The sequence below is a fragment of the Ctenopharyngodon idella genome, chromosome 8 (genome assembly GCF_019924925.1).
Source record: "Ctenopharyngodon idella isolate HZGC_01 chromosome 8, HZGC01, whole genome shotgun sequence".
In the NCBI taxonomy this organism is placed as follows: Eukaryota; Metazoa; Chordata; class Actinopteri; order Cypriniformes; family Xenocyprididae; genus Ctenopharyngodon; species Ctenopharyngodon idella.
Window position 1 is genome coordinate 22,386,219 of NC_067227.1, and position 16,226 is coordinate 22,402,444.

At 37.0% G+C, this 16,226-nt stretch overlaps 1 protein-coding gene across 1 annotated transcript in view; it reads left to right on the forward strand.

The window, feature by feature from the left end:
- The window catches only part of ghra (growth hormone receptor a), a 35,093-nt gene extending 18,867 nt beyond the window's left edge, over nt 1-16,226 (forward strand). The window contains 8 exon segments of the mRNA XM_051904014.1: nt 7,378-7,510; nt 9,323-9,492; nt 9,590-9,768; nt 10,770-10,923; nt 11,049-11,139; nt 12,035-12,104; nt 13,194-13,964; nt 13,967-16,226. Coding sequence (XP_051759974.1) covers nt 7,378-7,510; nt 9,323-9,492; nt 9,590-9,768; nt 10,770-10,923; nt 11,049-11,139; nt 12,035-12,104; nt 13,194-13,964; nt 13,967-14,275 — 1,877 coding nt within the window. The 3' untranslated portion in view covers nt 14,276-16,226.

Genomic DNA, 16,226 nt, shown 5'->3' on the forward strand with positions numbered 1-16,226 from the left:
TCAGAAGAAATCACAGAAATAATAATGATATGTATGTATATGTAAATGTATGCATAAACAATACAAATTTCAATTTTGGGTGAACTGTTGCTTTATCAGAAGTGTGTCTCTCAAACATAGGGTCGTCTCTTTCTCTTCTCCACCACCACTGTCCTTTCTCCTTGCCCCCATTCAGCATAATGCTTTTTTAAAGGACAAAGAGCAGCAGGTGGTGCACGTGCTGGACTGTCAGTGAGTATTTTTATGTGCTGGTCTGTAAGACCGATGGCAGTCTGACCCAGCCGATGACACAAATTCTTATGCTCAGCACAGTGCTAGAAACACCTACTGCACATTTGGCTTGTGAACACAAAAGTGTTTTCATAATGTCTGACTGTCCCTCACCCATTTTTCTTGTGTCTATAGGTGGAATGTGAGGGGTGCCACAGCCAAAATCATTGAATTGATATTTGAGGGTATAAACTAATATCTGATTCTCCTTTAAAATGATTGTTATATATTTGCCAGCACAAAATACTGTATTGTATTCCCATCCTGTTTTGTATAACCCTATGTATTATAGTATTAAGTGAGTTTCTTTGTTTTCAGTAGTCAGCACAGATGAGCATGATAAATTGATTTTCATGTCTCAAAATACTGTAGGCTATGTATTACAGTGTATTATGATTTACCTGAAAGATACACTGTCTGTGTCTGTAGTTATAGAGCACTGAAATGGTCAACCCAGATGACCCTGAAGGAATAGATCTTTCTGAGAGACTTTCTTCCCTTGGGACTTTAATCAGACATAATTTGGAAAGCACTTCCTTTGCATGGTTTCTGAGGAAAAGTCTGGCCCCATCGGATTGTACTGACATAGGAAAATCATGACTGTCTTAAGACTGGACCTAAACCCAATTTTAATTCTAATTTCTACATGTTGGGTGGCTTATCATTTTGTATTTAGCAATGTTAGCAAATTTGCATAAAGGTTATTTACTTGGAGTTGTTGCTACTGTGCTTCTTGCTCTCTTGAAATTTAATTGATTTATTTTAATTGTGTTTATTTAAAATATTGAACCACTTCAGATGTGGTTATGCCGTGGGTCACGGGCTTTTCAAATATGTGCTCATTAGCCACTTTGTGTGTATGTGTGTGCGTGTGATTGGTAATTAGTTTTGAGGGCCAGAGAGAATGAAAATTACATAATCACTGCTGTCATATTTTGTGCTCATTACTTGGCTTGTTTATTGACCAAGCTGACCCCTTTGTTGCTTAGGTCAGAAAAATAAGTAAAAAATATATTTTTAAGTGTTGCTGGCATCAACAGCATTGTGAAAACATAGGCTTGTTTTTACTTCACCTTTTACTTCAACTCAAAAATGTAAATTGAATACCTAAAGCAAAAAGTTAACCTTTTACGTAATGAATGATCCAATCACAACCATTTCATTTAAATGAAATGAATTATTTTCTTTCATAATTCAGGCTTCCGGAGCAAATGAATATAAAAGAAGCAGCAAATGGGATGTTTGATCTTCTTTTACATTTTTCCCAATTGAGTGAAGACAATCATGAGCTCTGGATTTATGTTAAGCCATTGCTGTTTGCTTATTCATTATTTAGTTCTAATTAAGTTTTAAAACATACTAGTCAAAATGCTTCCAGAAACAATTATTGTCGAACAAATAAAAAACAACAAGCTTTCTGTGGATGGTACATGGATGGCAATAAAGCTTATTCTGGCTCTGATCTTCTGATGATTATCATAATGTTCGGTTTCACCGCTTTGAATCCCTGTCTGTTAACACGTCATATGCTAATGGAACTTAATGTTCTCATGCTGTTTTTCTCACAGAAGCCAGGTTTTTTATTTACCCACTTTTTGATGTTTCCACATTGCTTGAGGTGTCCAAGTGACCTCCTCACATAAAACATACACATACAATTTACAAATAGCATTTTTTGCTTATTCGAAGGGCACTCTATCTATCTATCTATCTATCTATCTATCTATCTATCTATCTGTCTATCTATCTATCTGTCTGTCTGTCTATCTGTCTATCTGTCTATTTGTTATATATACACATTTTCTCTAAGGTTCCAAGTTTGAAATGTTCTGGTTGAATTCCATTTTTAGAATGTTTGTAATTTAAAAACCTTGGTAACTAGCTATTTCTCTAATTAAAGAATTGAAGGAAAGATTCTGATTCGGATGTACAGCTTGTTAGTACTCACTTCAGGTGCTGTGTCCTTCAGCGTCAGTATAGGCACAGTGATGCTCATTGTCAAATGGATTTCACATGGTTCCTCAATGACGCACAGCTGTAACTGCATTCACACAGAAGCTCACAAGATGTTATGTAAGTGCTGTGATAACTGTGTAACAGACACTCTGTGAGTGGACACATGCTAATTGCCTCGGTTTGTTAGCTTCGCTGAAGTACGCACTTTTTTCTGATTCTGCTATTAAACTGTCGTCTTTGCAGCAAATGAGTTGGAAAAGATGGAGCATCTGCTCAGCAGCTCATAACCCTGAGCCAGTCAAGACATTTGCTGGACAGCCAGTGATAAAGGTGCTTTTTCAAGTGATTGCAATCTATCAAGACAGTTTAATTGGCAAAATGTTGCCTATTTATTCAGAAGTTTGCAGTTAGCTGAAGTGGAAAACATTTGTCCTGGCTTTCTGTCTGAACCGGTATCCTAGTTACCGGTGGTCTGTCTTTGCGGGGAGCTGAGTAAACATCATGTTTTTAATTCGCGGGAAACCTTCACCCACACAAGCTGTAGCTTTATTTAAGTTTCCAAGCAGTAGGTGTGTGCATAAGCGACATGTTAATTTATTATTCATAAGTATCTGAAATGGGGGGAAAAAACACATACATAAATCGCACATTTTTTTGTATTCACATGTTTCAAAATCAGTGTCAAAGTTCTAACTGGGAAAAAAAAAGAAATGTCATATTTAAATTTTTATTTAGTTGGTACATTTCATACTGGAACAAGTGTATTCAGTATTGATTGATTGTAACGCCTCTTGTGTAGGAATTATTGGTCAGTACAGGTCCAAAATATTCACGCCTGCACAACCACATAAGCAGATTAGTATTCCACAACACTGCCAACACATCAGAATGATAGATGAGCTCTTTTTTGCGCAAGTACTTTGGCTCATAAGCTCTGACTTAAAGATCACAGTTCCAACAGCATGCTCAAAAACTGCATAACTCACTGTTTGTATAATTGTCAGAAAAGAGATTGTGGTGAAACTTCCCAAAAACAGTTTGTGTTCTCTGCTTATTGTGAATATGATGGGAGATGATATTGTAGCAAAGGAAAAGAAAACATGATTTTAATTTGAAATACTCTGTTTTTGCATGAGAGCAGCTGGTTTTATACTTTATTTTACTTCATCAACAGTGTATAGCCAAAGCACATTTTTAAATTTTTCCACTTGTACAACATCTGATTTGTCTGATGTAAAATAAAAAGTTTCCCACATTGACATCTAACACAGTTGAAACTGGTCCCAAAGTTAAAATTTGGCCTTTTTACAGCTGCTTTTGCAACGTTTTTTGAGAGCAAATTGTGTGTGCTCGAAGACCGCTGGGCTGGTTTTTTTTGCCCCTGTTGCAGCACTAAACCAAATATTGACCAGGAACAATTTATTGGTGATAATGTCCCTATCTGTTCTGTCCCCATCCTTTCCGCAGTGGCCCACAAATCATCTGTTCATCTCAGACCTAATCGCTTCCATAACAGGCTTTTATTGCACATGCCAGAATTTCGAGGGGGAGGGAGCAGCAATAACAGAGTTTTGGGAGTCAGAAAGGGGGAGAAGGGGAGTTCTAGATACTGAGAAGATCTAGACTAAAGCTTTAGTCTTTATTGATGATTATTTATGCAGCTTTATGTCATTCTCATATGTTGTTTTTTGTGGGACACAAAAGAGGCAGTCAATAAACATTCAACAATATTATGAAAAATTTTGATGCAGCTCTTTTCCATTCAACAACTGTTTTAAGTAGGGATGCTAGTGTCGGTATCGGGCCCGATATCAAGCTCGTGTACTTGTACTCGTACTCGTAAAAATACCCCCGATACCAAAGACCGATACCTCACGTGACGTAACTGACAGAATTTTCCGTGCACAGAGACACCGACGGCAGCAGCAGAAACAATGTCAGCCTCAGAGGTGTGGAAATACTTCAAAATTAATAATGACAACACACACATTGCGAAATGCATGCTTTCAATCACAATTTGTTATCGATTAGTGAAGGCGGGATAGGCAGAATAGCGCTGAAAGACACAGACCAGAAGCATTCCCTCTTGCGCGCCTCTCTCTCTCTTTCTTGCGCGCGATCCCAGTTCTCTCAGGCAGCGCGCGATCAGTTCTCCTTGCTCCTGAATAGTCAAATGCACACATAGTTGTCAAAATGTCCATCGTGTGGAGTATCTCACGTAAATACAGTCGGTTATGGCTTAAGTGGACGTAAGCATTTGGGTGAAAACAGGATATGTGTCAGTACCCATGGATTCGGTCTTAAAGGGACCGTAGCCTATATTTGTCATTCATTTTAATAAAACAACAAAATATGTTAAATAAATGTATACATGGTAAATAAACCTACTGTACCTGAAAAACAAGTTAATTTTTATCTCTATAGTATTTGTTGTATTGTTTGTAATTTGTTTGTAAATTTCTTTTATATATATTGGTAATTATGCCCTTTGAAGGTTATTGGACACTGTAAAATTTTTGTTCTTTATGTTTGTGACAAGCACATAAAAATTATTACTTTTTTCATTAGAGTAATAATGAAGAAGCTGTCCTACATTCATTAGTCTCACTGTGTAGCGCTTGGAAAACTGCAACATCACCAAAAAAAAAAAAAAAAGAGAGAGAGAGAGAGAGAGAGAGAGAAATGAATAAATGTATAGGCATCGGTATCGGCGAGTACTAGAAAAAAAGTATCGATACTCGTATTCGGTCCTTAAAAAATGGTATCGGTGCATCCCTAGTTTTAAGTGTTTGTATTAAGTGTATTTAAGTGTTTGTTTGTTTTAACCGCACTAAGCCAAATCATTTAAGCGCGATTTCAATGTTTTTTTTCTGATCGTCCGATTAATCGTGCAGCCCTATTGTAAGTGCATTTAGGTTATTATAATGTAAGATTATGATAAATAGATTTTCATTTTGAGATTTGTTAAAGAATATATGGTTTATTTTATAATGACATAGTTACATGGTACTACTTGTACTTACTATATTAACAACAGTAAATTATGCATAATTACAAGTAACTAACCCTAAACCAAACCCTAACCCTAACTCTAACTCTTTAGTAAGTAGTTAAAGTCCCCCTGTGGTGAAAATCAAGTTTTTAATTTTGTTTATAAGTCTATGTGGTGTTTTTAATATGCTTTAAGACAAACCAAGTATTTTCTCTTTAAAACTGCAGTGATCTAAAGACAGTTTCAAAAACGCAGTTTGAAATCGCTGTTTTTTCTTACGTCACAAACTATCTTGTAACCAATCATGTCAACATGCTGGCGGGCTTTAGCATATCATTAACTATGACCAATCTGAAGCAAGGGAGTCGTCTAACATTAGCAACACATTATTAGCTGTTTGTACTCAAGCAAAAGGCTAATCATATTAATTACCATTATGTGTCCGACGCTGTAAAGACCATTGTACCATTGTGCAGCATTTACCTCAGGAAGTTGACCAAGTGGATCTCTGAGCTTGAGCGAGTGAGTGGAGGCGGACGTAATCAGCATATTCATAGATCTGCATGTATTAAATCAAGCAAGGGTGTAGAGTTACATTCAAGCTATTTTGATGCATTAAGAGATTTTTTTTTTTCACAGGAAAAAAAAACGTTTAAATATGTCATTTTGGTGATCAAAGAAGAGTTTTAAGGGATAACAATTATTGAATACAGGGGGACTTTAATTAATATTATAATTATTTGAGTAAGTACAATGTAAATATGTCACCTTAAAAGAAAGTCTAACTGAATATATTTAACAGTTTTATTAAATTATTAGTGTTTTAAAAGTCAGTCAAGTCAAGTCACTTTTATTTATATAGCGCTTTGTACAATACAGATTTTTTCAAAGCAGCTTTGCAATGATAACAGGAAATTGATGCATTTTGGCTGTTTTTTAGCTGAAGTCAGTTCAATGTTGATTCAGATCCGTTGTAAAGATTATCAATTATTAAATTAGCTCATTTCATCTAAAGCAGTTCTGCAAAAAAAACAAAAACAAAAAAAAAACAGCATCAGTGCAGTCAGATCTATAATATTGATGAATATAAACATTCAACAACATTATTATAAACACGAGATTAACTCATTAGTGATTAGTGTTTTAAAAGATTAACTTAATTTACTGTCAAACAACGTTGCAAAAGCAGCTGTAAAAAGGCCAAATTTTAACTAGATGTACGAAAGAGAATGCACAATTAAATATCCAATCATTTTTATTTTTTTTGTTTAAGTTCCAATATCAAATTTCGATAACCATAATAGTACCACTATATTGTGCATTCCTGTTTTTTTGTCCCTTTTAAACTATGTGATTTAAAAATAATAGCCAAGTTGTTGTATTCATATTTAGCATTCTAAAGTGATTTTTAAATATATCTCTGTTTTTAAAATCACACAAGAATATGATTTTCTCAATTTAGTAATTCAGCAAACCCTCACATGCAAAGCTTGGTTTACATTTCATGTGTATGTGAAAGCATGTTTGTGAACTCACTTAAGCCGCTGAAAATCCCTTTCCCACATGATCAGTCCTAACCAGTGTCGCTGTGGGTGCTGTTTTGTTGCGCTCAGCAGCTGTGGTATGGGGGGAAATATATCTTGTTGTCACTAGAAGCGGGCTGGACGAAGGAGAACGAGAAAAATTGGTGTGTTGGGGATCCTCAGCAGAAACGTTACTTCAGAGTAAATTAGATATTTTAACGGCCCTCTCCATTCCCAAAGCCACTATTAATTTAAGCTAGATTTACTCTTACAGGAACAATTTAGAAAGGAATCAAATAAAAACATGGTGTCATAGAAAATCTTGATACCTAGCGGATTTGGTGCCACATGCTAGCTCTGCTGATTTATACTGCAGTTAGAGGGCGAAATAGAGGGCGAAAAATCAATTGCATCCTCCAAGTCTTATTTATGGCTGCGCAAAAGCAGGGGATGGAGAGGACTGCTGGCAAACTTGGCACCAGAGGAGCTCAACTGCAGAGGACAGAGCTCACAATGTGCCAAAAGATAACATGCGTACAGTACATATATAAGAAGAAAATATTTATATTTAATAAAATAATCATTTATACCTTCATTTTATAGATAATTAAATTTTTTCTTCCCTTCCTGCATCAGATCCCAGCAGAGGACCTCATTTTACGGGCTGCCGCTCCAGAGAACAGGAGACCTTCCGTTGCTGGTGGAGCGCTGGGACCTTCCAGAACCTCACAGAGCCTGGAGCCCTAAGGGTCTTCTACCAGACCAAAAAGTAGGAGACAAAAACTAAAAAGACACCAACTAACTTTGAGTTTGAACAAAAGCCATCCCTCCTTCCTAGATGCAGACCTTATGGTGTCACACATGCAGATAAAGGGAAGGCAAATGGAGAGATGGATGGAGCATGAGAACACACACTTTACACTGTGAATAATGAATTAAATGCATTAGAGTCCTACACAGTCCATTAAATAGTAATAACAAAGACAACTTTTGATTTTAAAGGGGACCTATTATGCTAAGTTCATTTTTATAAGGTGTTTGAACACAGATGTGTGTCCAAAGTGTGTGTAAACAACCAGCCTATGATGGTAAAAATCCACCCACTATTTTTTTATAATCCCCATAAATCATAAACAGTATCTTCAAGCGTGCGTTTCCAGAGCCCCGCCCATGACTGGTGACGATCTGCCCTATTAGCATAGATACTGCCCTGCGTGAGCCGCAGCAGTGCGCCATTTCTGTTTCCTCGCTGTAGCAGCTGGAAACATTACAAATGTTCTGTTATTGGATATACTAATGAACACAAGAGTCTCCATAGACTCCCGGCATCTGAGCCACTGAGGACACCATGGTTGAATTTCATTTATGAAGGAAATGTTCTGTAAAGTCGGTAATGTGTTCTATATTTGCAAAAATCATTTTACGTCGGACTGCTTCACAAACGAGGGTCAGTTCAACGCTTGATTTGCATAAAAGATTGATGGTACATGCTAGTCAGTGAGTTGAATGAATCAACTTAACTCCACAACAGTTATATAAATTTATCCACTAACCATTCAGAAACTTCCAGTTGCATTCTTAAAGTTGTAACTCCGGTTCGAACACGTAAGGCTGAACACTGCTACTAACAATTTCTGACATTTTGGCTGCGCGAGATTCTCCAGTTTTGTTGTTGTTGAAGCGTGAGCTGTTAAAGCTCTGCCCTCTTCTGGAAAGGGGGCCGGGAGCAGCAGATCATTTGCATTTAAAGGGACACACACAAAAACAGCGTGTTTTTGCTCACGCCTATAGGGGAAAATTTGACAAGCTATAATAAATGATATGTGGGGTATTTTGAGCTGAAAATTCACAGACACCATAAGCTTATATTACATCGTGTGAAAAGGGGCATAATAGGTCCCCTTTAATAATGTATTCATAAATGCTGAATTTAACATTAACTGAAAAAAAGCATTTTTCATTATTAGTTCATGTTAACCAATGTAGTTAACTAATGTTAACAAATGGAACCTCATTGTAAAGTGTTACCAATATAATCTAATAGTCACAGAGAGGTCAGGCAAAAAGATAAGGTGAGGCAAAGTGGATCTATTTGCAGCACTTTACTTGAATAAACAAATCAAGATGAAATCCTCTTCCATGGCCTCATGGGATAGTAAAGTGTCCATCAAATGCACACTTCAGAATCTCGGCAGAAGTAGTAGGTCATCAGGGGACATTTCACCTACCGTTTTTCTAATACTACTGTATGTATTCGGACATATTACTCTTTTGGCGTACTGTTTTTTTTTGTTGCATACCATATAGTAGGGAAGTATTTGATTTTGGACGCAGCATTAGTGTTTATGAAAATGAAACTGATACCTAAACAGAATGTTAATATAATATAATATAATATAAGTTTTAATTAATATGAGGTCATAAAAGCTGCATTCATAATAATTCATGTCATTTGTTTGTCAAGTATTTCAGGTCAACTAGCCATACATTTACTGATAAATCCATGCAGTGCAATGTGCTGAGGTGTCTAGTATTCGTATACATCTAATATTATGTTTTTTTATTATCGTTTGGGCTTTAGTGCCCTCTCTAGTGAGTGGAAGGAGTGTCCAGACTACACACATACTGTGGAAAATGAGTGCTACTTCAACAAGACCTTCACGCACATCTGGACCTCCTACTGCATCCAGCTGCGCTCAGTTCCTCAGAACATAACCTATGATGAGGCCTGCTTTACAGTGGAAAACATTGGTAAGTTAATATCTGTGAAAGTTCTTCATTAAGGTTTAGACACAGTAACAGAATATCTATGTTGGAGGCCTGACTTAATTTTCTTCTTACTTCCTAGTGCATCCTGACCCACCAATTGGGCTGAACTGGACTCTACTGAACGTGAGCCTCTCAGGGTTGCACTTTGACATCCTTGTGCGCTGGGCTCCCCCTCCGTCAGCAGATGTGCAGACGGGCTGGATGAGTCTGGTGTACCAGGTTCAGTACCGGGTCAGGAACAACTCCCAGTGGGAGATGGTATGTCTCTAGCACCAAAAAACATTAAAGATGGCAGTTAACAGTGATCTTTCATTATCAACAATGTACGTTTAAGTCAGGAATAAATGATGATTGTGCACCCGTTAATTGTAAATGTAGTGTGCATTAATTGTTACTCTACTTATACCACATTTACCACATGCAAAATGCAACTATTTAGACAGTCTGGAGCCCTGGAATCCATTTTGCAAAGTAAGACTGTTGAGTTCATCAGACCATCACAGAACATTTTGCTGTAGCTGTTTTGATCTTCCTCTCTCTTGGTGGACTCCCAGGCATTGTGGTGGAGGAAATTGGTTATACCATCCTATTTATTGTATTCTGAGAAATACAATTTTGTGTTGGAGATGCATTATAAGCCAGTATTCATCTACTCTTTCTAAAAGGGTCACCACTGGCCCAGAGCAGACCAATGTGCTCTGTAATTCAAGCTGGAGATCTTTGCGTCTGGCAGGATCTTTAGGAGCTCTCTCTCAGTTTACACTCCCTGACAGCCACGTTCCCCCGGCCTGCCCAGCGGTCCTGCCTAGACTGAGCAGACACACGAAAAAAACCACATTCAGCCACATGTTAAATCACTGCCGTATGCTGGCAGGCCTGAATAGATCATAGGGGAATGATTCACTGTTGTAGTTATTTCTGTAGGTCTTCTGCTGAGGTCAAATACACGAGTACATTAGATTTTGGTGTCCCCAAGAGAGTTTCACAGTTATAAACTTTAAGGAGTATTTTTAGTGGGGTTCTTGACAGTTATTCTCTTTGTGGGTTAAAAAATGTAATTTTACAAATCGGGCTTGGTGAAAACATGACTGGATAGACAGATAGATCGATAGATAGACAGATAGACAGACAGACAGACAGACCTGGAGAAAACATATTCTTTTTACATATCCATTTGTCACATATCTAATTGCTCATAAATTCCAGTTCATTGCTCAGTTTGTTCTTTTCTTATTTACTTTTTCATTCTTTTATTGCAGCTGGACCTGGAGAGTGGCACACAGCAGTCTATCTACGGTCTGCACACTGACAAAGAGTATGAAGTCCGTGTGCGCTGCAAGATGTCAGCCTTTGACAACTTTGGCGAATTCAGTGACAGCATCATTGTACATGTGGCACAGATAGCAAGCAAAGGTTAGTCAACAACAAGAGCTTAACTTGTTTTTTGCACAAAGTGAATCCAGCTGTGCAGCTGAACCATCACGAATCAATTAAGCAAATTGTTTCAGGGTAAGGAAAGACCATTTATCTTTACACAGAATCAACATTCCTGACGACGTTGGTGTTGATTTTTGGAGTGATTGGAGTGGTGATTCTTCTTATCCTCCTCATCTTCTCCCAGCAGCAGAGGTGACAGATTTTTTTTTAATACCACCTATAAGGTGTATCTCACAAAGAAATATTCATATAGTCATATTGATCATATTTCATCCCAAAATCAAAAGAATTTTTTAAAATTAAAAATTAGATTATAAACAATGAAAAGCCTCTTTTTAAACCATTAATTTTATTTTTTAGATTTGAGATTGACAATTAAACACATTATTCCCAAAGTCTCATTATTGTAATGTGAAAAATGAACACAAAATCTAACACAAATATTACAAAAAAGTAAAAAAAAAAAAAAAAAATGCATAAAATAAATTCAGTACAACAAATACCACCGTGATGTCCCCTGTGAAAAAACCTATACCAAAATGTATTTAAAATACATTTATTTCACACTAAATGTATATTACAAATCCATTAACATATTAACTGACATATTGCTCCATGCTCAATTTAGTATACCAAAAGTATAACTGCAGGGTATTTATATAAAGTACATAAATATGTAAATGTATTTGTAGTATACTTAGCATAAAATCAATGTATTTCAAATACATTTTGGTATTTTTATTTTTACTAGGGGTATTTTAACTTTTGTATCTTTAATTTTTTTGCAAATGTACTTCAAAATGTATTATAAAATATTCTATATATATATATATATATATATATATATATAATGTATATGTAATTTTTTTATGTAATATCAATAATACATTATTGTTTTTAAATAAAATACATATTATTTGTTTTTCATCAGATTTTTAGCATTTATTTTGGGGTGAAATATGACCTGAACGTAATTTGTTTAATGTTAAGCTGTAAGCAGGGAATTGCTCTGACTACACAACGATACACAATTACAAATGCATAAAATGGTCTGCATTTACAACATTTTGCTAACTTGTTTCCACAGATTGATGGTAATCTTTTTACCACCTATTCCTGCCCCTAAAATCAAAGGCATCGACCCAGAGCTGCTAAAGGTAATTTTGCATAAAACATTAAACTTCACATTTCAGTCTTCATGCATGTCCATCATTTTGTTATTTTTTTTTCATACAAATTATATTTGTTTTGTTATTGCAACTGCAATTATAATCAGTATGTAATACAGCATGTGTAGCATGGAAAATGTAATGCATGGTGCTTTTCTGTTTATAAATATGATAGGAAGAAAGATTTAAAGGGATAGTTCACCCAAAAAATGAAAATTCTGTCATCATTTACTCACTCTCAAGTTGCTCCAAACTTGTATGAATTTCTTTCTTCTGTTGAACACATAAAAAAAATATTTTGAAGAATATGGGTAAGGATAGTATGGAATAAAATACTACGGAAGTCAATGGGGCCCATCAACTGTTTGGTTACCGACATTCTTCAAAATATCTTCTTTTGTGTTCAACAGAAGAAAGAAATTCATACAGGTTTGGAACAAAATAAGGGTGAGTAAATGATGACAGAATTTTCATTTTTGGGTGGACTCTCCCTTTAAGAATTATTGACTGTTTTTTTGTTTTTGTTTTTGTGAATGACAAAGGCATTAAGCCTTGCATGTTGCACATTATTAAATTCATTACAGCAATTGTCATCAAAACAATAAGAGGTGAATATATGCATAAGTACATTACACAGTCTTACATAAGAATTGTTCAAATTGTGGCATTATAAAACTGTACAAATCTGGCACGAGTTGCAAAATGGGAATCGCTGCAGAGCGAGATTGTTTTGAAAAGGTCATAATTGTTGACATGTTGTGGCCATTCTCCTGCAATTTTCTACATCCAGAAAGCACTGGGACTTGTTCATTTAACAAACCTTGTACTCCATTTTTAGAGTGCAGTGTAAGCATTAAACAATTAAACCCAGAGAGCAATCCAGAACAAGCACACATATGCCCACATGGAAATGCTGTTTTTGATGCCTCCAAAAATACAAATGTTTTGAAAATGATTGTAGGAGTGTATTTTTTCCTAATATTTTATTTTAATATTTATGTTTTATTGAATTTTTTGCATATAGGACTTCTGTAGGTCCTATCTAATAACACTATATATTCTCTCCTTCACCAACAGAATGGAAAACTTGACCAGCTCAATTCTTTGCTAAGCAGCCAAGACATGTACAAGCCGGACTTCTATCATGAGGACCCATGGGTGGAGTTCATCCAGCTGGACCTTGATGACCCTGCAGAGAAGAACAGTGGTTCTGATACACAACACCTGCTGGGCCTGTCCCACTCGGACTCCTCTCGAGTCCTTAATTTCAAAAGCGACGACGATTCGGGTCGTGCTAGCTGCTACGACCCAGAAACCCCAGATCCTGAGGACTTGGCTTCCCTTCTACCTGGCCATTCTGGACGGGGAGAGCAGCACCCTCTGGTTTCCAGAAGCAGCTCGTCTATCCCTGACCTTGGCGTCCAGCAGACATCAGAAGTGGTGGAGACGCCCATTCAAACGCAACCTGCTGTGCCCAGCTGGGTTAACATGGACTTTTATGCCCAAGTAAGTGATTTCACACCAGCGGGAGGAGTGGTGCTCTCGCCTGGACAGCTGAACAACTCTCCAGAGAAAAAGAAAGAGGAAGAGAATGAGAAGAAGAAGATACAATTACAGCTGCTTTCTGACGGAGCCTACACCTCAGAGAACATGGCCAGGCAGCTTTCCAGCGACGTACCGCCCAGCCCTAGTCCTGAGCAGGGGTACCAATCATTGCCAACCCAGGCTGTTGAGGGGAACCTCTGGAATGGGGAGTACTTGGTGTCCGCCAGCGATTCCCAAACACCGTACCTGCTTCCCGAAGCTCCTCCAGTCCCCATACTGCCACCAGTGTCAGACTATACTGTAGTGCAGGAAGTGGACGCCCAGCACAGCCTCCTCCTGAATCCTCCTTCCTCGCAACCCACGGTCTGTTCGCACAGCCCAAACAAACACCTCCCTGCATTGCCAACCATGCCAATGGGGTACCTCACCCCAGACCTTCTGGGAAACCTGACTCCATGAAGGGACTAAGAAGCGCAAAAGTTGATGGTCTTGTTGTACCTTCTCACTGCTGGAAACCAAAGTTGCATGAACAACACGGGACGGAAATTCCATTTTGTTTGGGAATTCTGCACATGGATTTCCTCTGCTGTACGCTACAAAATGGACGAAGCTGAAAACGTTTCTTTTCTAGCAGCTGTTGCATTAGTGCTATGCTAGCTCGCCAAGAGAGTTATAATGCGTTATCGATTTACAATCAGAAACGTCAGCTGGTTACATGCAAAAAAGAAAAATCACTACAGAAATATGCTCGCTTGCTGTGTCAGAGAACCATTTTGAAAATGTGTTTATGTTATTACAAAGTTACAGGTGTAGAGCTACAGTGGCATTGGGATGAAATATATTCGATAAGATAAAATCAAAAATATCTTTATACAAAATTGTTTACACACAGATAAAAGACGTATCGCTTTACTGTGATTCATCAACCCACATTTGCTCGTATGTGGAAAATTAAATATATTTCGTTGCATCACAGTAACTGAAACATTTAGTTTTTGTTGTCTCAATAGCTTTTCTCGAATCTCCACAACACTGATCTTGTTATCTTCCCCAAATTTATGGGAGCCATTTTGTGTGCTGCATCCATCCTGCACGTTTTATCCTTCGCCATAGCCATATGGATAAACTTAGCAAATGAGCTTTTTCCAATATGCTAAAATACAAAAAAAATAGGGCTGTGGTGCAGATGTGTATTTTAGCACCACTATATGTGACTGTAATATTCGCGATTATTGTTAGAAAATGTTGAGACAGGTGTTTGTAATGATGTTAGGCCACTGAACAAACTGTTACCTTGCCTTGTTCAAAGAGCGAGAAATGAATTCGTCTATATTTGTATTAATATATCCAGGGGAAATGTCAAAAATGAAGCGCTTGTAGAGTCTTTGCTGTGCAATGCAAACCGAATGGCAGGTTTTCTTATATTTTACCTTTGTACATGTAGCAGTTTTATATTGATGAAGACACTATAAATGTGTACATGCATTTACAATGGGAGTTACATTATGGAATAGCTGGGAAAGTGCCAATTTTGGACTTGTTTTATTACAAGAAGACTTGCCATTAAATGAAGCTATATAATTTTTGCCAGGATAATTTACTCAATGACGGGACAAAGCTGCTTTTAAATAGAGCAATTTTATTAAATAATGCATTATAATATAAGAAATAATAACTGGAGATTTTTTTATTTGCAATCATAGACTGTTAAGAGTTCTCAAGCCACATTGAAAACTTAGTCGGTGGATTTCTCACAAATGTAATTCTATGCTGTTGATAAGTTTGTACAGAAAAAGTGTTGCTTGTTAAGTTGTATACATGAGCTTATTTTGAGCGCTTTGTCACTCTTACATGTTCTCTGTTTTTAGAGAAACACAGTGGAGGTATATGATGGTGAAGAAGGAGCCTTTGGACTACAGGCTTAATTGGTCCTGGGTTTGCCTATGATGCTTGAATACTGGGTCCTAACATGTTTTAGGTGTCTGTTGAAGTTGCAGTGCCTTCCAAAAGCACTTAATTTTCTATTAAGTTGAATTGTGACCCAAATTTTTTCAGGCTCCAAAGATATCAGACAGTCCCACAAACGTTTCTTTTTCTTTTACAAACCCTTGCTCTTAATACTTAATATTGCATATGCCAACAGAAGCTAAAGGAATAGTTCATCCAGAAATGATAATTCTGTCTATAGTTAAGCAGTTTTTGCAAAGACAGTAGTGACCGTGATTTTAAGATTTAAAAAATTACCAAAAAAGATCCATAAAGGTGGTCAGTATGACTATGTGCTATATTCCAAGTCACCTGATGTCAATCGATATCTTTGTGAGAAGAACAGACCGAAATTGAAGCCGTTGTTCACTGATACTTTATCTCTATTCAGACTGGGTCATGAAGTCAGTGAGTTGAACTCTGATCCAAAAAACTCAAAAGAACAATTTCCGGTTCACTGATTCAGCAGTTCTCGAGTTGACAGCTCATTGGAGAGGAAAATTTCCATTGAATAACAGCTTTAGGGAATATAGTCCAAGGCACGTATGGATCTTTTTTTTTTGGTTTCATTTTCGGAGC